Source organism: Amborella trichopoda, chromosome 6 (genome assembly GCF_054954075.1).
Source record: "Amborella trichopoda isolate Santa Cruz 75 chromosome 6, AtrichopodaSantaCruz75HAP2 v2.0, whole genome shotgun sequence".
NCBI lineage: Eukaryota > Viridiplantae > Streptophyta > Magnoliopsida > Amborellales > Amborellaceae > Amborella > Amborella trichopoda.
Window position 1 is genome coordinate 33,739,114 of NC_142341.1, and position 25,991 is coordinate 33,765,104.

The 25,991-nt window shown below is 36.9% G+C and overlaps 1 protein-coding gene across 4 annotated transcripts in view; it reads right to left on the reverse strand.

Annotated features, from left to right (window-relative positions):
- Positions 1–16,908, reverse strand: part of PDE312 (Nucleic acid-binding, OB-fold-like protein) — a 68,271-nt gene extending 51,363 nt beyond the window's left edge. For 3 of the 4 annotated variants that reach the window (XR_016057755.1, XR_016057756.1, XR_016057757.1), the window contains exons 1-3: positions 15,844–16,908; positions 14,674–14,733; positions 14,498–14,527 (exon numbers count right to left, since the gene is read on the reverse strand). Coding sequence is in view for 1 of the 4 variants with exons in the window: in XM_088869733.1 (XP_088725859.1) it covers positions 14,498–14,527; positions 14,674–14,733; positions 15,844–16,212 (459 nt within the window). In the remaining 3 variants the exon portion in view is untranslated. The remainder of the gene's footprint in view (positions 1–14,497; positions 14,528–14,673; positions 14,734–15,843) is intronic. The other variant, XM_088869733.1, reaches the window with a different exon arrangement.
- Between the last annotated feature and the right edge of the window lie 9,083 nt (positions 16,909–25,991).

Here is a 25,991-nt window from a genome sequence, read left to right on the forward strand (position 1 = left end):
GTTATGAAAACTTCTATAATGCCAATAGCTCTTTGAGCTTTCGCAAGAATTTCCAAACCAGTTTTCCTTGAACACATGATTCACAAACTCTGGTTAAGTCTCCATTTAGATTTTTCAATAATTATTCTCTCTTTAATCACTCCATTATTTTATTATTTATATGCCCCAATCTCATATTCATATGGATGCATCATCATCATCATTATAACACAAGACATAAGAAATGGAATTCTTTATTGCAACCATAAGAAACTATCAACAAGAAGACCATTCATGGCGAGTTCATTTGCAAACACCTTCACCTTATTCCCAACAAAGATGGTGTCGCATCTAGCCTTAGCCAATCTAGCGACCAAAATCAAACTTTCTCATATAAGGAGCATAAAGAGTTTGCTCTAGGACCATGCTCTTGCCATTCTCTAACTAAAGGGCATAATCCCCAATTCCCAGGATTTTAGTCTTCTGATTTCCACCCATGTAGATATGTTGATCCCCAGGGCCAACAGACTTAAAATTTTTGTAGCCATCCTTGGTGTTCGACACATGGGCGGTGGATCCTAAGTCAAAACACCACAACCCTTCTTTAAGGCCAGCTTAGCATGCTCCCTATCACCCTTGGGATTCACATTCTTGGGTGTTTTACAGTATTTCATAATGCGCCCGAATTTCTTGCAATTATAGCACTAGATATTCTTTAAATCCTTCTTTTAAGGCCCATTGTCGCATTTTTTTTATTCTCATTAGTCTTATTTTAATTCTTACCCTTGCCCTTCTTTTTCTTGAATGAACTAGAGCTGGGTATCGCGAGTCATCCTCCTTTCTCCTTTGGCTTTGAGCTTGGTGATGATCTCGTTCAGCTTCGACATGCACTCTCGTGCAATGAGGGATGAAATGAAGCTTCCCGTGAACTTCGCATAGAATCCAGTGAGTGACACAATTGCATATTTTCATCTGACTTTATCTATGCCGCCTCAAGTTCACGCACTAAAGCTTTGAATTGCTGAATATGTTTGGCTAACTTTCCCCCTCCTTTCATTTTTAGATTTGAGTATTGCTTCATAGATCTGAGTATTTTTTCTCTAAAACGCAGGTTATTTTGCCGGGTTGCCGGTAATTTTAAACTACGTCACATAATCAACCTCGAGTTTCTTATGAATTTCTTTTGCGGTCTTCAAGGGCTCGTACTCGAGGGCATGGGAGTCATCCATGGCCATAACGAAGAGATGCTTAGCTAGGGTGTTTTTGCACTCCCACTTGGTACAAGCATCTCGTATAGATTGCCTTTTCATATACATTCATAGTTTCCAAAAGCGGACCACCCAGCGCCTAGTCCCTGGGCGCCGGCCTAAACCCGCCTAGGCGGCCTCCCAAGGCCTGACCCCCACCCAGGGGCATAAATGGAGCTCCTTGAGGGTATTTTTTGGTCATTTTTTTAATACTAAAAGGGCAAAATTATGGGTTATGAAACTTGAAACCCATTAGAGGCTATTTTAGAGAGAGAAAACCCAAAAAAAAAAAAAAAATTTCTACTGAGCCGCCTAGGTTCTGGGCACTTGCCTTGGCGCTAAGCGACCTGGACCCCCCCCCGACCGTCTAGGTGCCGCCTAGCGCTTTTTGAAACACTACATACATTTCATCTTGGCTCGAGTGGGTGGCTCTCAGTATGCATCTAGCTAAGTCCTTCTACAAAGAGGATATACTCCTTTTTTCTCTTCCAATTAGCATAGTTCTTCACGTCAAATTTTTCAAACTTAGTAAGCTCAGCTATAGAACTTCTCGACTCAAAAATAAAAGAAAACCCTAAACTATGGCATTAAAATATAGCTGCTTTGATACCAATCAAAGATATGGCTATGTGGAATTCATGACTATAAAATCAAAAAAATTTCCTTCTTTTTCTTATTATTGAATCTCAATTCCAGCCATAAGTTCCATAATACAATGTTGTAAATGAAAATTAAAACCCTGAATATAACCTAGGACAATTCATTTTACTGCCAAATCAAATAGACAAAATCTAGGAATGAAAACTAAGCTTCCACTAACAATTTAAATACAAATAATGTTCCTTGAAATTCATAATAAATATACAAATATGACTGGAAAAAAAAAATAAAAGAGCCTGAAAGACTTTTTCGATTATGCCTATGGTCACCCCCATACGACTTAGTACACCACACACCCAATTTCCTAAATGATGGCGCACTTCGATTTTATTGGTCTTGTTAAATTTTCAAAGCCGGGAAGCTTCCTTATGTAATGCCTCTCAAACTAGGGTTCTAACGAGCATAAAACACACCTAGGATTTTATTGGAAATCCCTTATTGAATCAATTTGGGCATGCCACAAGGCACCTCCATAGGACTTAGTACACCACATACCCAATTTCCAGAAAGATGGTACAATTAGATCCTGTTGGTCTTGTTGAAATTTCAGAGCCGAGAAGTTCCCTTAGGCCAATACCTCTCAATCTAGGGTTCTAGAGAGCATAAAACACAATTCAGTTTTTATTGGAAATCCCCTTTAGAAACAATTAGGGCATACCACAAAGCACCTCCCTTTTCTATGAATGGCATGCCACCTAGAGGGAGGGGGGAGAGAGAGAGAGAGAGAGAGGAATGAGATGAGATGAGAATAGGGTGCGGAGGAGAGAGAAAGGCTGGAAAATATTGTGTAGAGAATGAATGGGGGTCCCCTTACTATATAGGCCTCAATCCTCTCAGATGTGTGTATCTAATGGTGACTCACCTTGACCAATAGGAATTAGGAAATTTGTAAGGTGAGAAAGAATTAAATCCAAGACATCCATCCTTTAAATCTGCCATCATGATTTCGGGATGAATATTAGAAACTTTATCCCCTTGATCTATGACTCATATCCACTTCTAGTCTAACTAGGATAAGACCAAACTAAAAATCTTCTAGAGCTTCTTCCTCTTTATACAAAGTCAAAATAACACATTTTTGGCCAAAACTATCACCGACAAAATAAGCACATGTAATCTTTTAATTTAAAATATTACCTTTAACCAACTTAAAACGGCTTAATTACAAAATAACTTGAAGATAAAAGAGGAGGAGGACATGCCACCCCATGTGCGAAGTGTAGGGCCACCATGGGCCCAAGTCCCACTCATGAGGTGTGTCATACATGGGATTGGATCTAAGGTCCCCACATGTGCCCCTCCACACAACTAAAATTTCAGAAATACCACTTTCAAGGATTTTACAGCTGAATTAAATTTTAAAAATTCTAAAAAAATTCAAATTTTAAAAATTCAAAAAAAAATTCTAAAATTCACATACATTTATGATACTAACAATTAAAGGATGAGGTTTCTATAAGGCCTAGGATTTATGAAAACCAAATAGATCCTCACCTCAAATCCTCGTCCAGAAAGCACTTCGGCAATAGAAATCTCCATGATGACTTTAAAACAATTTCCAACACTGACAATGAAATTTGAAACTCAAAAACTAGTACAGATCTTGCGGCACTATGAACAATTATTTTTAGGGAAAAAAGGATGATCTAGATAGTTTGTTACAATATATACTATTTTTAGAGCTTGAAATTCTATTTTTTTTTCACAAAATATTCAAGCCAAGATGCTTGCTGTAAAGGTTTTCAAATACTTGAATTGCACTTTTCGATGAGTTACGAGGTGAGGGTTTACTTGTTTTCATAGAGTTGCAGCCCTATTAAACTATTTTTCACAATAAAATGTCTAGAAGTGGACTGGTAACAATGGTCAAAATAAGTGATCGTAAGGGTAGTCCACCCAATTTATCGACCATGATTCCCAACTGTCTTCTCAAACCATCCCAACGGGACCCATGACCCACAATCTCAAGCAAGCGCTCATGATGGGCTCATCAAAGTTAACCACTCTACAGTGGAACCACGGTCGTACAATGTGGATCAAAATTCCCCCCCTCAAAAGCAAGTCAAGCACATAGCACTATAATAGAAGGGGGACTCTCTATACACATGCACACCAGTGATTTAAAATGCGGCCACATCGCCGCATAAGCTGCTGCATCATGCGGGATGCGCTCGCATCTGCATCCCGTTCAAGTGCATATGCGCTTTTGACAGATGCGGCCGCATATGCGCCGCATCATGGCCGCATCCCGCATCATGGCCGCATCAGACCGCATCTCACCTGCATTGTTTTCATGAAATTTTTTTTTCTATTTTGCCCCTTGGGGAGGGGCAAAATGGTCCTTTTTTTGTTTCAATGTTTAGGAAAACTGTTTGGGGGGTTACTATACCCCTAATCGAAGATTTTAGCCGCGTTTGTGGCTTTTTTTGCATCAATTCGAAGGAAAAAAAAAATTTGGCAAAAATTTTTTTTTCATCCAAATCTTCGATTTGGCGGTTGTTTGATACTTGGATGTTCATTTGATGCCTTTTATTGTTGATTTGGGGATGTTAAGGTGAATTTGTGATAAGAAATTGGGGATTTCAGAGGCCGTGAAGAAATCGAGCACTACTTCACAGAGTCGGTAACTTTTTATTCCTTTTTGTACAATAATACTGTTATACTTATTTTTGGAGCAATGTCTTTTTCCCAATCTTCTAGTAACAAGGATCTCGCTTGGAATATGCTAAACTAAAAAATCCGAAAGATAGAAATTGTGTTATATGCTTGCTCTACGGAAATACTTCTATGGGTGGTATTTTTCGACAAAAAGAGCATTTAGCCGGAATTTCTAGGAATGTAAGAGCATGCCCACAAACGGCAGATGATATAAAAAAGGAGATTAGAGAATATTTGGATAGATTGAAAAACGATAAAGAGAAAAAAAAAAAAAAGAAAGGAATTACTTGATGATATGCAATTATTTGATGATGTTGATGATGATGATGATGATGATGATGATATGTCTGAAGTTGCTATGAGGCAAAGGGGTACTCATACTCCAACCTCAAGAGAGAGGGTTATAAATATTGGTGGTAGTGCTGAGAGAAGGACAGCACTCTCTAAGGGGCCAATGGATTCTTTTTTCACCCCTAGCCCAAAATTGTGGTTCAGGAGAGATAGAAAAAAACAAAACAAACCACAATTGACAATAAATATAAGAAAGAACAAAGGAAGTCGGTATGTAAGTGGATTGCAAAGTGGATTTACATGGCCGGCATTCCTTTTAATACTATAACTCTTGATAGTTTTGCATGTATGGTCCAAGCAATTGGGCAATATGGCCCAAGACTTATTCCTCCTTCACTATATGAGGTTACGGAGCCCTTGTTGAAGGATGTTGTATTTGACGTGAATAAAATTTTGATTTCTCAGAGAGAAGGGTGGGAGAAATATGGGGCCACTATTATTGGTGATGTTTGGTCCGATGAGAAATCACAGGCATTCATTAATTTTTTGGTTAACAGCCCAACAGGTACTTTTTTTGTTAAGTCTATTGATGCATCAGACAAGTCACAAGATGGTATATACTTATCTGGCTTGATGGATGATATTGTCGATTTTGTTGGGCAAAATGTGGTACAAATTATCACTGACAATGGTGCCAACTATGCTGCAGCTGGGCATTTCTTGACTTTGAAAAGGAAACATATGTTTTGGACACCTTGTGCAGCTCACTGTGTTAATCTTATGCTCAAGGAAATGGGTACAACATCTTTATTTAGTAGGGTGATTTCAAGAGCTATGTTTGTTGTTGGATTTATTTACAATCACACCATAATCCTAAGCATGATGAGGTCTTTTACAAAGAAGAGAGAATTAGTGAGACCAGGTATCACTAGATTTGCCACGTCATTTCTCACTCTTCGAAGCCTAGCCAAGCAAAAAAGTGCCTTGAGGACCATGTTTGCTTCAGAGCAATGGAGTCAAAGCAAATGGTCAAAGCATAAGGATGGGAGAAAGGCTGAAAAAATTATTTTGAATACATCTTTTTTGAGTCAAATACTTATTGCATTGGAGGTGGCTCGCCCTTTCGTGAGAGTGCTTCGACTAGTTGATGGTGATGCGAAGCCCGCCATGGGCTACATACATGAAGCAATGACTAGGGCAAGAACTAAAATAAAAGATGTTTTAAAGGATGATGAAAATATGGGCAAGGCTATGCTTGAAATTATTGATAGGAGATGAGATACCCCGCTTCACAGGCACCTCCATTCAGCTGGTTATTTTCTAGACCCATCTCTTCATTACAATCACCCATCAATTGAGTCAGATCGTGTAATAAAAGGTGGGTTCTTAGATGTGCTGGAGAGGTTGGTGCCAGACAAAGATATCCAGGATGAGATCCAGAGCCATGAATTGATTAAGTTCAAGTTAGCCTTGGGAAACTTTGGGAGAGATATTGCCACTCGAAATAAGGATACTACAAATCCAAGTAAAGGCCAAAAGCCCAAAAATAATCTTACTTGTCTCTTACTTTATGTATAGTTCCATTGTTTATTTTATACCCTTAATTTTTAACTATATTCTAAATTATAAAATATTATACCGCTGCATGGTGGGCATTATAAGGAAGCCAGACACCAAATCTACAATGTCTCGTTTTCGAGTGTTGAATCTCACATGTAGCTCATCTAGTTGTGAGCGGAATTGGAGTGCATTTGAGCATGTAAGACCTTTACTCCTTATTCCTTAATCCTTATTTCTTGAATTTCAATTTTCTAATCTAAAATCTAATTTATCTGATTTCAAATTTCTACCACAGCTCATACACAAAAAAGAAATAGGTTGGAGAAGAAAAAGTTGAATGATTTGGTTTATGTGCGGTATAACGAGCGGCTTAGGGAGAGGTATGAAAATCGCACGAAGCTCAACCCTATTCAATTAAATGAAGCTGATGGTGATTCCATAAGTGAGTAGACAGTGGATCCAAGACAAGAGCGTGTGTTTGAGCGTAAGGATCTTACATGGCTTGATGTCGAGCTAGCAACAGGGATCAATAAAGAAGATCGACCTAACACTAGAGCACAAAGGAGTAGAGGAGCTGTTGGGTCTAATCGCACTCGCACATTAGCTTCAGAGGTCAAGGAGGAAGCTGACTCAGAGGAGACCGATGAAGAAGAATACATGGAGGCCATCGAGGATGATATTGATGATGCGCATGACGACTCTCAAGATGACTTGTATGATTGATATTTGAAAAAATGAAGTTCAAATTTCAAAATTGACTCTCCAAATGGATGATTATATTAAGTTATTAACTATTAACTCTTCTTGAGCTTGACTTTTGATTTATATTTTGTAATATCACTATTTTGTGCTTATGGTTGTACTTATGGTTGTTAATGCTTGTGCTTATGGTTATGCTTATGGTGCAAATTTGTGCTTATAGTTGTTGATTGTTGAATGCTTTACGAAGCTGGTTTCAAGTTTCTAGTTTCTATCAGGGATAGTGGATAACTGGATACAGAATCTCCGACAGCTAATAGTTTTAAAGTTAATCATTAAACTAAAATACCTACTATCACATATATCACCTTCATATTTTTTTCTATGCATTAACTTATTTTCTTAGATTTTTTAGAATTTTTTTACATTTATTGATCACATCATCGTGATGCACCTGCATCCGGGCCGCATCGAGCCGCATCGCTGTATCGGCCCCCCACCGCATCAGGGCCGCATCCCGCATTTTAAAACACTGATGCACACATATCCCTTTTCAAGGTTGCTTCCCAATAGTACGGCTGTCATATGTACATGTAGTGTGGAAGTTTGTTGAGAATTTAGCCCTCGCTCTCGCATACATATATCCACACACAGAAGACCAAGGGATCATTCCGACCTTACCAAGGGATGACCCTCTTTAAACTCTTTTCGGTAGTACCACATGTCCAAAAGTAAGGGTTTTAGACATGACCAAGATCATAGACCACAAAAACCTTGACCAATCAAACAACACACACTCCTATTGAACTATATAAACCACTAGAAATGCTAATTACATGCTCTCAAGGCCTTAAAAGGCCACAAACCCCAACAATATATGAAGTTGAAAATGGAACCTTTGTCTCAATATTCATTGTTTTGAAGTTTCTATTGATTAATGTGGAACAGGTAACAAGGAATAAGATGGCAGGAGCAGTTGAGAAATACACAAGGAAATCGGTGGATCATGACTTGTAGCTAGGCCTCAGTTAAACCACAAGTCCCTAAGAAACTAACCGAACTATTAATTATGGTTGTTTCAAACTGCTTTTGATGCAGACCACTTTGCAAAGGCATAAGTTTTCACTTGAATGTTCGTTTGGGTGATTCATAGCTTAAGTCAAAGAACTATTAGAAATCCACAACTCTTATCGTATAGATTTATTCATAATTCATATGCTTCGGACTTCAAATAGCAGTTGAAAGCCGACTGGAGAAACTAGTGATGAATTTTATTTTCCTTAATGTCCTAGTCTTTCTTTATTTCCATTCTCGAGTCTAGAAACCCTAAGGTAGGGAACCCAGGCAACTTCTAAAGATCAACCTTCTAGAAGAATGTGGGCTTCATAGATTGGAAAGTTAAAATGCTTTCACATTAATGTAAGCAGTTACTTTCCTTGTTTTCAAGTTAAATTAGTTTCCTAATTTTGTTTAAGTCTAGCAAGATTCTTTCCATATTCTAAAAAGGTCTAGTTTCCTAAAATTATAAAGGAACTAGTACTTTAATTGTAAAAGAATCTAGAAGTTTAAGACAAATAAAGAGGGATTGGGAGTCCCAGACCTCTATAAATACCCTAGATCTATGGGCAATTCATAATAAAATTTGGATTTTAGTTGTAGTGAGATGCCATCTTTGAGGAACTCTTACGTAGAGAGCATAGTTATGTGGATTGAGAGCGAGGATCGCGGGGTCGAGAGATGCGCAAAGATCTGTGGGATAGGGATCAAGATCCGTACACCGTGGGTTAAAGGGATCGTACTCCCAATATGAAGGGAACATGACACAACTTTGTCCAAGATCATATGATAAAGTACATGGGACCAACCGTCTAGCTTAAAATCAAGGCTTTCCAAGAGCACTTAACAAGGGCACTCTAGTTAGGAATGAAGTCCATGAACGATATGATTAATGTTTTCCAATGAATTCAAAAACCAAAGTTTCATTAAATTCCACTTTTAAAATAGTTTTTTATTTTTTATTATCATTGGAGTGTGTTTCATAAACAATTAATTGGGGTCGGCTACACGAATCTTGGTCCGACATTCCGCTCTATTAAAAGGCCATATCCTCAGTGAGGCCATAAGTACCTATATCTTTCTGAACTATTTTCAACCACGTCCTTTTGGGTATACCGGTTGCCCTTTTAAGTCTTTTCACTTGAACTAACTCACACCTCCTAATATGTATTGTACTTGGTTGGCACCACACATAGCCAGCCCACGTAAACCTACTATCTCTCATCATATCGCCTATTGGTGCCACACCTAAACTCTCCCGAGTGGATTCTTTTTGAATTCTATCCCTTGTTGTCTCACCACTCATCCATCTCAACATCCTCATCTCCGCTACACTCATTCTATTGATATATTGTTTTTTGTCTGCCCAACATTCAACCCCATAGAACAAAGCTGGTCTCATAGTTGTCCTATAGAACTTGCCCTTCAGCTTCATTGGTATGTAGCGATTACATAAAATTTCAGCTGCGCATCTCCACTTCACTCACCCAGCTATAATTCTGTGTGCGACATCTTCCTCAATCTCTTCATTTTCCTGGATTAACAACCCAAGATATTGAAAGTGTGGTATTTTTTGTACTTCTTGGTCGTCAATCTTAACTATTTCCTCGTATCTACTCCTATTATTACTAAACTTGCATTCTATATACTCTGTCTTAGTCCGACTAATTTAAAACCTTTGGATTCTAGAGCATCCCTCCAAAGTTCTAACTTTGTGTTGCGTCGTTCCGAATCTCATCGATCAAACCTATATCATCTGCGAACAACATGCACCACGGTACCTCATCCTGTAGGTGCATAGTTAAGTCGTCCATAACTAAGACAGAGATACGAGCTCAATGCTGACCCTTGATGTGGACACATCGTCACTGAAAACTCACTTGTCTGTCCACTAATTATCCGCACACTAGTTAGCGCTCCATCGTACATATCCCTCACCAAGTCGATATAGTTTCTGGAAACTTCTTTCTTTTCCAACACCCCCAAATCAAATAACCGGGTTTTGGTACAGCGAGTCGCTTTTCAGGAACTCCCTAGCATAAGCAGATAATGTATGTTCAGGATTCATGATAAGTTTTGACAAAATATTGTGTTGGCTTCCTACTTAACACAACCCAGCCCTTTACCCGAGCATGGGATGGGTTAAGGGAAAGTTTAATGAAGATTCAAATTTTAGTCCTCAGGCGTAAAAGAAGCTCTAGTGTTTCCTTGTTTTCCCTTGTATGGGTCCTTACAAGCAATTGGGCATGCAAATGGTAATGCTCTCTAGATTCAGAGGAGAAAAATGGTTCAAAGGCAAAAAAAGGTTCACCTTGGAAAATATCTTTGTAATGGTGGATATGGTCAAGAGAGGGCATTAGAGACAAAAACCAATTGTATAAAGCTTATAGAACTTCATGAAAAGGATTTAGGGCAGGACATGGCAAAGCTTTAGCTTTTGCAATTGCTCTCCTTCGTCTAAGGGTTCCATAACATAATACAGCAGCAATATGTATGTTATGGTGTTAAATTTCATGACTTACTATATCTTATGGTGTTAAATTTCATGACTTACAAGTTTAAAGTTCAAACTTCAAGCTTCAAACCATAGTTGTCATTGGGGGCACTAGGACTACTTCTCAACTGGTTGATCTCTATACTACAAGCCAATTCAGATTTCAGAATTTTAAGAAAAATATGTTCTTGCACAGAGAGAAAGATTATAGACTAGAGAGTGAAAGAGAGGATGGGTGGTGGGGGGGTTAGTGCAAGAGACACGAAATATGCAGAGGATCTTTGGTACCAATGTAAAAGAAACTCAATTCTACATTGGCAGAAACTCGATTCCACTTACTCATTTGCCCATCATTTGGATGAGAGGGATCTGGATCCCATTAACCAGGGATCTAGACCCCCAATAGGTTGGAATCAAGATCCCTTGCCCCAATCAAGCTTCCAGAAATAGAGCAACCAATGGTAGCGAGTAATTCTACAACTCTATCCTTGGTTTGGGAGAGTCTGCCTCTAAAGGCTAGAGCCTCCCTTCATATTTCCTAACTTTTAGAGTGAAGGTTCTCCTACGTAAGCATGGGCCCCTTCTCTCCCTCTTGTGTAGCACTTCATTATTCAAGATTCCATCGACAAAATTTGTTACCCTATCTCTACCCAATAAAATCGACCCTTGAGAATAGTAACATAGTCCACCTCCTTCCCAACCCCATCAGTGATGCCTCTAAGCCCTCCAAACCTAATAAAGCCCCAACCTCACCTCATTTGCTTCAAATCCAGCCATCAATTGTACTGAACCTGCACATTTTGGGTAAGCACGTGGCTGGATTCAGTCCTTTGCGAAAAGAAATGGACTCATAGGTAGCTTACTCTCGCAGGTGGCAGGCAGGCGAAGGGTCAAAAGGACACACCTAATGAGCAAAGCTAGTGGTAGCAGCCCGAAATTGAGTGAGTGCTTTGCAATGTCAAAGTACTCTAGAGGGTTTTGCAAGGTCAAACTATTGGCAAGGCTCCCAGCAGTAAAAAGCCCTCGGAAACTTCTGCTTGGATTCTATTGTACTATATATATTGTGGTTGGCTATCTTCTCTCTAAATGAGATAAACGAAAGACATGTTTTCGACTCTAACTACTGGTTTAGTTACCTTGTATGTCCTTCCTAGAATAGACAGAGACATAGTGGTTTGGTTATCTTCTATCTATGGTCTTCTACTTACTCGATTGGTATACTCCCTCGAGGATTCTATGATGGTTGGTGTAATCCATCCCTCTAAGAGTCATTAGGGATGCTCTTCGATGAAAGCAAAGGAGAGAGGTAGCTCATTTGGCAACAAAAGCAAGGGAGTCGGTCTTCTGATAGGTGTCCTCCCTCAAGTATCAAGGGTAGTAGCTCAGATTCATCTTTGCCTTACTCGTTCAAGTCACCTACCATTATTTCACACACAAGACATCATCCAAAACCCAACAAACTATTTTGCATAACCATAAATCATTCCCTACCTTCCTCAAGATCCACATCATCTTGTCCTCCCTATACTAGAACAAAAAACGTAACCTTGTTGTCCATAATGTAAGGTGTAAATATATGGAAGTCAAGGTTATAAATTCAAAAAAAGAATCTTTTTCTTTTATTAATATAACTGAATTCCACTTACATGGGCCATAATACAATTCTGTAAATTAAAGTAAAACCCTAAATACAACCTATGACCTTTCCTTTTACTGCCATAGAAAATAAACACAACCCATGAATAATATCCAGCCATCCACTATGAATTTAAGTACCATATATATTCTTGAAAAATCACAAAAAGTATGCACATATGACTATAAATAAATAAAAACAGCCAGGAAGGCTTACTTGATCATGCCTAGGGTGAACCCCATAGGACTTGATACAACCCACACCCAATTTCCTGAACGATGTCGTACTTTTGTCCTTTTGATCTTGCTGAAATTTCAAAGATGGGAAGCGCTCTCATAGGCAATACCTCTTTCTCTAGGGTTTTAGAGAGCATAGAAAACTAATTAGGGTTTGTAGGCTTTAGGAACAAATATTTGGATTGGGCCTGAAGGCTTATATCTCCCTAGGCTGGCCACACCCCCTCTGCCTTTTGCAAACAGCAAAACCCTAATCTAGGGTTTCAAAGTGCCACCCCCCTATAAGCTTATTTTATGGAGGCGTGCTACATTTAGGATGAGAATAGAGAAACAAATAAGAGGGAGAGAAGAATGGGGTGTGGAGAAGAAAAAGAGATAGGAAAGGGAGAGAGAGAGAGAGAGAGAGAGAGAGAGAGAAAGAGAGGCGAACTTGTGCTTTTTAATTTTAGAAGGAAACACCTCTTTCATATGTTATAAATCCTTCTCTAGGTATGTCTTATCCAATGATACAGCTTCACCAATAGGGACTAAGGAAATTTGTCAGTGACAAAGATTTAAATTTGAGTCATCTATCTTATAAATAAACGATCATGATTTAGGGAGGACACTCTATCCCCTTATGACCCATTTCCAACTTCTCGTCTAAATAGAATTATAACCGCTCTAGTATTATCTATATCTTCCTATTATCTCTTACCAAAATTGTAGGGAGTCAAAAAATAATATGATTTGGTCAAAACTAACTCCTACAAGAATAGGCGACAACATGTTTTATTTTAAAAGATTTTCTAACTAACAACTTCAATTAATTTTAGCACACAAATAATATAAGGGTGGGTGCCACCCCTATGGTCCACAAGTGGGCCCCATAGGCCACATGTCCCACCCATAGGGAGTGGCACACATGTGGGGATTGTATCCAAGGTCCCCACATGCGCCCTTATTTATTTAACTATGAAAATACCCTTTTTAAAGATTTTACAGGTACAACAGAAATAAATTTTAAAAATTCTAAAAAAAATTCTAAAATTTATAGAAACATTTCTAATACCAAAAATAGAATATCTAGTAGTGAAATAGTACCAATGAGTCAAATATGTGACTATAAGGGCACTCCACCAACCTCAGTAACCACAATCAACAATTGTCTTCTCAAACCAACCCAACAAAGACCCATGACTCAGAATCTATGCAGGGACTCATGATTAGCACGTAAAAGTTGGCCAAAAAACAGTGATATTGTAATCCCAAAATGTGAATTTCAGTTCCCTCCTTAAGAGTAAGTCTAACACTACCACTACAGTGCAAAGGGGACTCTCTCTATACACATGTACGCATATCTCTTTACAGGGATGCTTCCCAGTACTACGGTTGTCATTTATACATAGGAGATCACACAGTTCTCACAGTGTACAAACATCATCTCTAGGCCTCTCTCTGACCCCAACAAGGGATGACCCACTCACTATAAATCCTTCTCGGTACTGCCACATGCCCAGGGGTAATGGTTTTAAGATATAATTAGGGCCACAAACCACTTAATCCTTGGTTAGTCAACACATGCACACTCCCACAGAAGTGCATAATCCACTATAAATATCATTTTGCATGCTCGGCCTTTAAAGGCCCCAAAACCCCAACACATAAATAACCCATAATTCCTCAACCTTAACTCATCTTTCTAAGCCAAGCCCTTCATGCATGTTACAGTTGTCTAGGACCCAAGCCCCTTAGTACTACATCAGATGCGCTTAAACAAAATGAGTTGAGTACTGAAAAACACAATTCCACTCTTGGTTTTCAGCCTACCACTGTGCCTTTCTAGTATAATTTATATACATAAAATAAAAGTGATTGTCTTCTATGTCAATTTATGAATTAATTGGGGCCTTAAATAATGTCAGACAGAAACTTAAAAAAGACATATAGTTGGATCCTATCTTAATATGAAATCTCATTACTAGTATAAAGAATGATTTACCTGTCCTGGATAAAAGAATGGGAGCTCCAACTGCAGGGAAAAGTACACATTGCTAAAATCATCCGTTCAAGTAAAAGTTCAATATAAAAAGAAACCAAAAACATACTCAAGCAATGCTTTTTTATCAGCACCACTTTAAAGAAGTAAATCCTGAACATCTATGCATTCACCATTACCATATTTTCATTGTAATCTTTGCCTCTCTTCCTCCTACCAGGGTGGTAATCTTGGTCAACCTGCCAAGAGAATATGAGAGACTCAATACCCATGCAGCAAAAGGTAAACAATAGTTTCACACCAGCAGAAAATATCAAATTGCAAATATGCTACCAGGCAGATATTGTTTACGTGACATTACAACTAAGGAAGGACATCCCCTTACTTGCACAAGGACCATTGAAGAATTACATTAGGCTATTTGTTCAATGATCACAAGAGCGAGTGATTGACCTTTCCCATAAAATGAGAGCAGTCAGGTATGGAATAAAAGTTATGGCACAGTGGTTCATGAAGCTCTTTCTATTCCAGTTCACATCAACATTAGAGATCAACCTACAGATCAACAGGCAATAGTTGATATATGAACATCATAAATTTCACAGGCATACTATCATGAAATGGTTTATTCACAGTTTTATAAACCTCTATTTCAACACGCCTCTGGTTGATTTGTTTGTAGGTGGGATATTTTTTTCATCAATATTGAAGCAATAAGCATTACCGTTGAGACAAAAATGATTTCTGCTTGGGACAAGCAGTGTACATCATTATTCTACAAGTTTGCTGCAAAACAATCTTTTCATTTTTCTGCAAAAGAAATTCAAACTAGCAAAGACATGATAAATCATCAAGAATTGTGTCTCCACTGAACATGGAGGAATTGAGCAGTTAAGCCATGGTGAACATATTGTGGTTTCATATAACAGCAATTACAGTGCATCTGTTATGTGTGGCGAATGTTAACGGACTCATAACCCTCAACCACTATCTTTTTTCACTCCATTAAAGCGAAAACTTCGGTACAATGTGGTTAGTGGTTAGATATATCCTCAAGCCACCAGAAAGGCCTTCCAAAGCAACAAGTTATTAATAGCAAAAAAATGTGAGCAAAATGTCTCTCACATTTTAATCTCCACAGAAAAGTAGGGTTCTCCATTCAACCCAATACTACCCGGATGAGGCAAAACCAGAGCAGCAATTTTTAGACTAAAGAACAACAAACAAAATATGACCTGAATAACTGGAGAGTATACAAGATTCAAAGAATTTGAAATTCTGGTATTTAGAGAGAGGAAAGGAACAGGGAAAAATTAAATAGAGAGATAGAAGGGAGGCAGAAAGGAAACCTCATAAGACTCCTTCTCCAACCTCTCCCTATTGGCGGCGGCCCACTCCTTGTACTGCTTCACAAACACCTGATACCGAGCGAAAGAAGCATCTGTAGCATCCCTCGGGTTCTCCAACTCTTTGGGATCAACCCGCACGGCCTGCATCTTATGCACCTCACGGATGAATGCCAGCTCATCGGCATCCACCTCCCAACCCGGTGGCGGCCAATCCCTCGGGGGCACCAACGCCAGCACCATTGGCCCATTCCACGTCGTCTTTATGGGCTCCGGAATCGCTCCCTTTATCTCAAACTGCTTCCTCAAATACTCATCCTCACTCATCCCCTGCTCCTCCATCTTCTTCCTCCTGTATTTTGGGGACAGCATTTTGAAGGCCTCGATGGCCTCCTGCGTTTGGAGGGGAACTTCCTCCCCCTCGTTGAGGCTCTCCCGAGCAAATACGCCCTCAGGAGTCATAATCTCCTCCCATGGGGCCCAACCCCTCTCCACCCAATTCCGACGCCTAGATTCCTCCTCGCTTATCTTGTCTCGGGCTCTGAATCCCTCCAGGAAGCCGTCATTCTCGACCGCGAATTCATCGGTGGTGGCCAATAGCCGGAGAGCTCGCCTAGCCTTTGTTACAAAAGAGGAGAGATGAGCTGAGCCAGGAGAGGCGGGCTTGTGGTGGTGGCGGGTTCGGATAGTGTGTTTGTTTCCGTGATTCGAAGGGAGAGAGAAGAGAGGGGGCTGAACAAGGAGAGTTTTGGCCTGCATTTGCATTTGGAGGAGGTGGAGCATAAAAACAAAGGAAGAAGGGGCAGTTCAGCGCTTTTTGGAGAGAGAGATTGAGGAGAAAACTGGGCTCTGAAATTTGGATAGGCTTTTACTAATCTTACAGTGAGGATAAAGGGCTTTTACTAATATTACAGTGAGGATAAAGGGCTTTTACTAATCTTACAGTGAGGATAAAGGAGTTAGAAGAGGGTTCACAGTGTTGTGCTCATGAGCACTGAGGTCCGTCAAAAGTTACACAGAAGCCAAATGATTTCACGCTCTCGAGGAAGTGAAATACCCCTGACGCCACCCCACTAACACCTTCAAAAACATAACTCCTAATCTAGAAAAAAATGATGCACTTGATAAAAGAAATTTCCAAATTGCCCATGAACTTTAAAAAAATAATGCTTCAAAATTAAATAGAAACCAGTGTTCATAAATTCGAACCAAATAATACTTCAAAATTGAATAGAAACCGGTGATTGTAAATTCAAACCAAAACGGTTAACCGGACATGGGTTAGGAGCGGTTAGAACTGAAACCAAACTAGCTGGTCCAATAAATTTTTATTTTTTTAAATTGGTCAAAAACCCCAATAAAATTAAAAAAAATAGAAAAATTTAGATTAAGCAGATACTGTCTTATTGCCTACATTTTATTTTATCCAAAAAAAATTGAAACAATTTTTTATATAAATTAATATATGAATGCTATGGACATTGTTAACCATACTATTGGCGCCTCAATTTCTCAAATTACCGAGACCTTGTTAACCACATTCTTCTCCCAAAAGTAAAATTTTACCTCTAAACAAAAAAAATTATCAAACCCTCTCAAATTTATCTCATAAATATTTTCAACCCATAACGTTAGACTTGCAACAAAGAACACACGGGGATTCTGTCAAATGCCAAAGTCAAAGAACAAAATGAAAGATCAATAGATTACAATAAAACCCCAACACTAAGTGATCAATAGATTAAGATAAAATACAACGAATGGGTCAAAGAAAAAGGGATCAGTGAGTTGCATATGTGCTCAAAGAAGAGGTTCCAAAATAGAGAAGCAACTCTCACACGAGGCGTCAAAAGATGCATTAATATTGAGTCATCACACAAGCATATGCATAACAAAACATTCATGCTCATGGCGCATACAAGCTAAGAAGTACATGTTGCATCCAGTTCATAACAAAATTTATTTTCCTATTTGAAGCATGTCATCACGAATCATGATAAACAGAAATCACTATTTGAAGCATGAAATAAAGACTAATGCGATCTTGTTGGGAACTTTTTTTTTTTTTTTTTCTTCTTTTCACTTTTTTTTTTTTTTTCTTTTTCTTTTCTTTTGATAAAGATCACTTACAATAGTCTTATTACAATAACTCTTGCTTCAAATAAAATAAAACTAACAAATCTAAGATCTTAAGAACCTTGATGCTATTAAATCAATTTTCTTTAAACAAAAAAAATATCCATAATTCTTATGCTTAGGAATATAAAGACAATATAATTAAATATGACAATAAACAAAAAGAGAGGGCTGGAGATTACCTCTACCGGGCTTATTACATCCTACACCGGTCAACACCATCCGATGGCGCGGGATCAATAATCATCCTTCAATCTCCACCAGAAAAGCAAGTTTAGGAGAAGCCACACCAATGGAACATGAACCCATTTGATCACAAACTCAAACCGCAGGTGAATTCCCTTAATAACCTAGTTTGAGAGAAATAGATTCTCTTTTTCTACACCCTAAAACCCTTAGCTATAAATCCATAGTTGAGAGATGAAAGAGAGAAGAACTTCATAGCTTAAACCCTTAGCCCCTTTTTACAATGTAGGAGTGAGAGATCTCAATGATGAGAGAGTGGAGCGTGCCCCATTGTGACTTTCATGAGAGAGATATAGAAAAATAAGGTGTGTAGAGATTTTAAGTAGAGATAATCTCGTTTTCATAGGCTTTGAACCAAATTATGGTTTTTTAGGGTTTTCCTTGGCTTGCCTCTTCTTGTAAGATTAAATATGAATCATTGAACTTGGGTGACTTGTACGGTGAAAGATTTGACGCATTCATTCTATAGATGGGCCATCAACATAATAGAATGTGCTAGAACATTTATCCATATTTTTTAAACTATTTTCTCATTAATAAAAATTAAATAAAATAATTCCAAATATAATATTGTGCATACCAAGATAATGCACAAGCCTTCTCATGCTTTCCAAAAATTCATTCAAAGCTTCCTCAAGCCAATACCTTTCCAAAACACAAAGCAACTTGCCCTACAAGCCATCGTCACTCATCGCAAAAATGGAAAGCTTCTAACTGGGTGGGGTGTGCCACCCATGAGAGGATCTTATGGGCCCCACCATTTAGGCCATAATAGAGCCCATGTACACAATGTGCCCCCAAACAATTTTAAATAATTTTAAAACTCAATAAAATAATTTTAGAATTTATTTGAATATTTAAATCAATTTAAATCAATATCTCTAATTTTATAAATCTAAATTTGATAAATAAAATATTCAGAGATCTAGAAAAATTCAAATAATAATTTTAAAATCATATATATCATAAAACAAACATAATTAAATACATTAGATGGGAAAAGGATCCATATGGTCTAGGAATTAAATCAGTAAAACACTGGGACACTTCACCTTTAACTATGGACTACAGACCACACTTGTTTTATCAAACTGACCCAGTGTTTCCCATGACCCACAGTCCATGCAAGGGTTCATTAGTGGGTCACCAAAGTCTGACCGATGAGCTAAAGGGTCGTAATCCCATTTTGTGGATTTCAAGTTGTCCCCTAGAGACATGTCAAGGTCACCCAGACCTGATGTGACAACAACACTTATGATGCATAGGGGTATCTCTCGCACATGCATAAGTTTCACCTTAAAAGGTGGTTCGTTTTCCGGAAACGGTCTATCATTATACATGACGTGTGATGGTACATGGATGAGGCTTTGGCCCCCGTCTCTGAAGCTCACCATCATACACAAGGGTCACACAGTCCATCGGTTTACTCTTCCGGACATACTCCGATCTCATCAAGGCATGACCCATTAAAACCCTTATTGGGTAATTTTTTATGCCCAGGTAACATAGATTTTTTCCAACCAACTGCCTTAGACAGTCAAGCACAGTTCGATATCAACAAACATAATTTGCTTAGGGACCACACACCCATGGAGTTTATGTTCCACTATATCATTTCATTTTACAGGTGCCCATCAGGCCTTTAATGACTACATTCACCCAACAAAGCATATAAAAAATCAGAAAACTCAACTTGCAAAGATTTCATAAAAGTGAATCAACATGCTGCATCACAACCATTGGATATTTACTTCAGCATTGATTTAACGTGCATACTTAACAAGCATATTTTTGGCTATATCATGCACTTAAAAAACCATAATAAAAAAAATTTGAGTAAAAAAAATTAAGCAAAATATCGAGGAACATTATTATGCACTTATTTTTTTTTGTTAGAAAAAATATGACATCAAAAAAAGAAGAATCGATTGTTTTGTCATATTCATCAAACAACATATTTTTATTAAAAGCATAATTTTATCAACAAAAAAACAGAAAGATCCAAATATGCATGCAAAATAGGATTGTAATTAATTAAAAGAAAACACAAAGATTTAAATATGTAAAACAGTGGTCCATCTAAAATGCTATGTTGTATGCACCAATGAAAGAAAAAAAAAAAAAAGACCAAATTAATCAAACTTCTCTATACATAAAAAAAAACAACAAAATGCTTAAGCAAATTGAATCGTGCAATGAATTCCTAGCTACCTAAATCTTTGGTGCCATTGAATCTCTCTCTTACTCTTATAAGAATGCTATGGGTTTAAAGAAAAAAAATCATTGGTTACTCTTCTTGTAATTCTACCTATTATTTTAAGATATACAATTGTTTTGATTATGTTTTTTGGGGAATATATTGCTTCTGTTTTCTTGCACCCTTCTTTTAAGGGAACTCATTGGTGAAATTTTTTTATGGAAGTTTTTGTTAAATCAATATACTTAATTTTACTCTCACTATTAATGTACTTATTTTTAGATTAAAATTCAATAATATTAAGTTAATGAATAAAAAATTTATACAGAAGAAGTCTTTTCTAAAAAAGATAAATCATGGATTTATATCAATTCCATTAAAAAAAGGGAAAATTTCGTATAGAACCCTAATTTCTCGCATTATTTCATAATAAACCCTCTTTCCGTTTTTCTTTCAAGCCGCACAAAAAAACCCCTAAAGATTTTACCATACCTCATCATCTATTGTCTCCCTCTTTTATTGACTTTTGATCATAAAAATTAACCTTAACAAATCTTTTTATACCATTTCAACCCAATAACTTTTTTAATGGGTGGAAAGGGAAAAAGAAGGTTAATTTTTTTTTTAGATGAAATGGTATAAAAAGATTTATTGAGGCTAAATTTTATAGTCAAAAGTCAATAAAAGAGGGAGATAAAAGATGAGGGGGTATGGTAAAATCCTTAGGGATTTCTTTATACCACTTGAAAGAAAAACGAAAAGGGGGTCTACCATGAAATAATACGAGAAATTAGGGTTCTATACGAACCCTAATTTTTTTTAAAAAAAAAACGGTGAAATCCTTAGGAATGTTTTTATGCCACTTGAAAGAACAACTCGAAGCTCTTAACGGATTTCAAAATTTAAAGATTTTTTTGAAACAAATCATGTTTTAAATGGAGACTTGCTAACTATGTGTGTAACGCATCGCACGGGCTGATAATGCAGTATAGGTGATCTCTAATTTGGATAAATCCAAAAAATGAGAAAAATCCTTAGTTGAAGCCTATAATTACTCCCTCCAAAACTAAAAAAAATACATCAAAAAAACACCAGAAAAAGATCAAAAAATCCCTAAGAAATCATTAGAAAATAGAGAAAATCTCGAAATTAGGAAAAATAACCAAAATTAGGAAAATCCTCTGAATTCCTAAAACTTATAAAAAAAATCCCAAAAATTCCTCAAAAATCCCAGACTTCAGATTCTACCTTAGGAGATCCTCAAAACCTCAGAAAACTAATGAAATTATCCTCCAATCCCAAGAAAAGCCTAGGTAGACCCTATTTAAATTTATCAAGTTTTTCACTGCCTTAAGAACCCTAGATTTAGGTCAAAGAACCTTATATCTACCAATTCCAGCAAGCATAAGGCATCCAAAAGGAAGATAATGGCGCAAATCATAAGAGTGACCTAATCCAAACCCGAAACTCCAGGTTTCGGGTCCCCAGAACGTAAATAGTTCTTTTTTTATTTAATTTAGTTTTTTTTCCATTAATTTAAGTTTATTTCCTATAATTTTTGTTATTAATTAGTTAGTAAAATTTAGAAGTGTTTTAAGTCAAAATATAAATTTGAAGAAGGTGTTGTCAGTTGACCTAGAAAAAGACCGAATCTGTATAAATCTACAATTTTTCTGAGCCCGTAATTTAAACGACCCCACTTTATCTACTTTTTTCATAAAATTAAGTTTTGCAAAGATTTAAGTTGATCTCAACCAAGAGATCGATCCAGATCGAAGTGTAAACAAGCGCTTTTAGCAAAATGGTGCTGGAGGTCCATGGTTGATCATGAACAACTTCAGAGGAGAGTGTTTTTAGCAAAGTATGGTGTGGATCAAAGTAACCCATTCATTAGATTAGTGGTAAGAGGGGTAGGCGAAATCAATTATAGCTATGGAATTGTATTTTAAGATGTAGGGGTCTTGTGGTAAATTACGGTCGGTGGGTGGTAAGCAATGGGGATAGGATAAATTTCTGGTCAAATATATGGTTCAGAGATAGATTTGATCAAGTTTCCTTAAAAGTATCTAACCCTTTGACAAAGGTGAATGAGTTCTATGTTCGACAAGATTCGGGGGTAAGTTGGAATGTCCAAATGCATTTATAACATAATTCCAGATTCTTTTCATTTGACAGAACTCCTTGAGGAATTGGAATGGATCCATATCTCTAAAGATGGAGATTAAAAAATAGTTTGGGAGGGGGAAAGTGATGAGATATTTTTACTAAATCTGCTTACATATTATTATTCTGTGATCGCTTTTTGTGGTCAAACAGGAGCCTTATAAAATTTGGAAATGCATGTTCCCCATAAGGTTAAAATTCTTATGTGGATTATCTTGCAAGGAAGAACTGTTACAGTTGATAATATTAGGAAATGAGGTAAAATTCTGGTTAACATTTGTCTGTTATGCAAAAAAGACGAAGAGAATGTGGATCCTTTGTTTCTACATTGTGAATTTACAAGTTTTATTTGGAGGTGGGATTTTCATGTTGATTGGCTTCGTTATGATTTTACCAAGGCCATGCTAATATTCTAGAGTAGTTATGTGTTTCCAGATTGCCAAAAAAAGGGAGAATTCTTTTGGATATTATGAGGACTATGTTGTCCTGGGAAGTTTGGTTAGAGCGTAAAAGAAGAATTTTTACAAGAGAAGATTTTACATACAGTGCGGTCGTGGTTCTTAGTTAACAAAGAGGGAAATGGTGTGTCATAGGTGTATATTGTGCTCAATGTGGCAAGTATCACGTCTCAATCTACTATTTCTGCTAAACCCGTGGTTAGATGGAGTCCACCAATGAATGGTTACATCAAGCTTAATTTTGAAGGTAGTTCGATGGGGAATCCTGGGCCAATGGATATTTGCGGTGTTCTTAAAAATTTAGCTGGTGAAGATGATTCCCCAAACATTGTCAGTGAGACGTAAGAAAAAATAGAGACGACCACAAACACTTAGATTGCTATGTTAGAAGTTATGGATGTAGCAATTGGATCATGTTTATAAGGAGGCTAATGAGGTAACTGATTTTTTAGTTAAATGGGGTGTAAGTGGTTCCATGATTGTAATTCGTAATTCTTTGCGATTGTATTGGTACATTTACCATAATCATTAATAAAATTTTATGATCTGGTTAATAAAAAATTTAAATATATCTTTTTAATAGGTTTCTTAACAAAATAAATAGCACGAACAACTATATTTTAGGTATGGAAAAAGTTTATATAAGGTTGCAACCACATGCACCTCAAACTTCAATAAAAAAGAGTGTTTGGAAACCTTCAAATTGATCATCTCGACCTCAAGATGTATGGAAACCTCGAGAAGTATGAATTTAAAGAAAAAAAAAATTTCAAGTCCTAAAAATAGTGCATCTTGTAACAAGCAGTCTGGACCATCTACTTTCCAGATTTTCAAGTGCTTATAGATATATTCGATTTACACTGTGTTTGAAATTCTAAATTTCATAATTAGAGTTAAACATGGATTTTCAACCTATTGTAGGGCTTCCTACCCCCGAACTACATCTTCTGGCAAAATTTAGAAGCACAACTTACTATACATTAACGTGGGCACCATACACATACCTTAGCCCTTTAAGTATTTTAAGTATATCGTTTGAAGAGGTATTGAGTGAATTAAAAATTAAAAAATAAGGAAATTAACATAAAATAACTTATTATTTTAACATTCAAAAAAGGAAAAATTTCAAAGTATACCTAATATATTAATTATTTAACATTTTTACCCTTATAGTTTAATTAATTTCAAATACATATCAAGAGACACATGATTATGATTTTGAGTTAGAATGGTAGATAAAAGACAAAAAAATGTTAAACATTTGAAAAATAAGGTGTATTTTGATAATTTCCCTTAAAAATAATTCTCTTCTTTACTTGTTGTACACCAGGGTCCCTATTGTTGTGAAGTTATTATTTTTTCCTGAGATACACCATCCTGCACTTGAAGCACTAACCGCATCTGAGACATCGTTTTCTAATAACTTGATTTAGCTCTCAAAGTACGAAACCTTGGAAACTCTTTTGAGTGTCGAGCGGACTTCTTGTCATTCTGATACTTCAAGTATAGGACTAACTCAACACACCAAAAAGGCAAAAAAGAGCATTTTGACACAACCTTTTTTTTTTTGGTAGTTTCAATCTTTTCTTATGTTTTGAGTCGGTCTAGTACTTGAATTGTTGGGCCAACAAAAAGATAGTCTAGGAAAGGGGATAATCGGTCTAGTACATCAAGAGCCAAACCGACTTCTAAAAAATAAAAATAAAAAATTTATGTGGTCCAATACTTCAAGTATTGTACGGAGGGTGTTTTGGGCAAAAACAAAAAAAAAAAAATACAAAAAAAGATCTTGGGCATAAAATATTAAAAAATCAAAATTATTTTTTAATTTTTAATACAATAAGGGACTTCCTGCCATAATTACCCTAAAAAATAAAGATTTCAACGTGTTTAATCCCCGTTAATGATTTTGTAAGGTTTATTGACTCCTTAACTGATTTTTCTCTTGAAATTTTTCTATATATTTCACATCCAAATAAATAATAATGAAAAAGCCTCCTCCATGTCCTCTTTAAAAACTTTTTAAGAAATAGGGACATGCATGACATACTAGAGCACACTATATGCTTAAACCCTATGGTACATACCTGTTTAGGAGTTTTTTCTCGATCTCACTTTTGGAATTCATTTTAGAATAGTATTTTGAAGGGAAAATATAAGAATATGAGGTTTTAAACAATTAGGTAAGGCAATCAAACTTTAGATAGTCTCTATTCAATCTGGGGACATTATTTTCTGAGGCACATGTATTTTTCAATTTTTTTGTTGGCCATACAGCTCAAGATATGGTATATTTTCTTTACGATGGTCACAAGGTTGAAAGACGTTCATGGACAAATAAGCTAGGCCAAGGTTTTCATAGATCTAGTTATCATGGTGTTGCTCTCTCGCCAATTTAGAAACTTCAATTTTACCAGCAAGCCAGTGAAAGAAAGAACAATGTGATCTTATCGGGGTATATTATTATTTTTTCTTATTTTTTACCTCTTTTAATTTTGGCAAAGATCACTTATAAGTAGTCTTATTACAATAACTCATGCTTCAAATAAAATCAACAAAATCCAAGACCCTTTAAAACCTTGATACCACTAAAGCAATTTTTCTTTAATCAAAGAAAATAACTACTACTTCTTATACTTGGGAATATGAAGTCAATATAATTAAATATGCAATAAACAAAGGATATGCCGGATATTACCTCAACCGGGCTTAGTATCTCAACCGGGATCAACGATCAACCTTCAATCTCAACCGATAAAGCAAGTTTAGGCTAAACCCTTCAATGAAACTTTATGAACTGCTCTTTGATCACAAGACTTTGAGACTTAGGTTCAAACCCTCAACACCTAGTCTAAGATATCATCTTCTTGACACTACCCAACCCTTAGGTTCAAAGCAAGATGAGAGAGAGAGAGAGCCCATGAGGTGGGGCGTGCCCCTCATAAAAACTA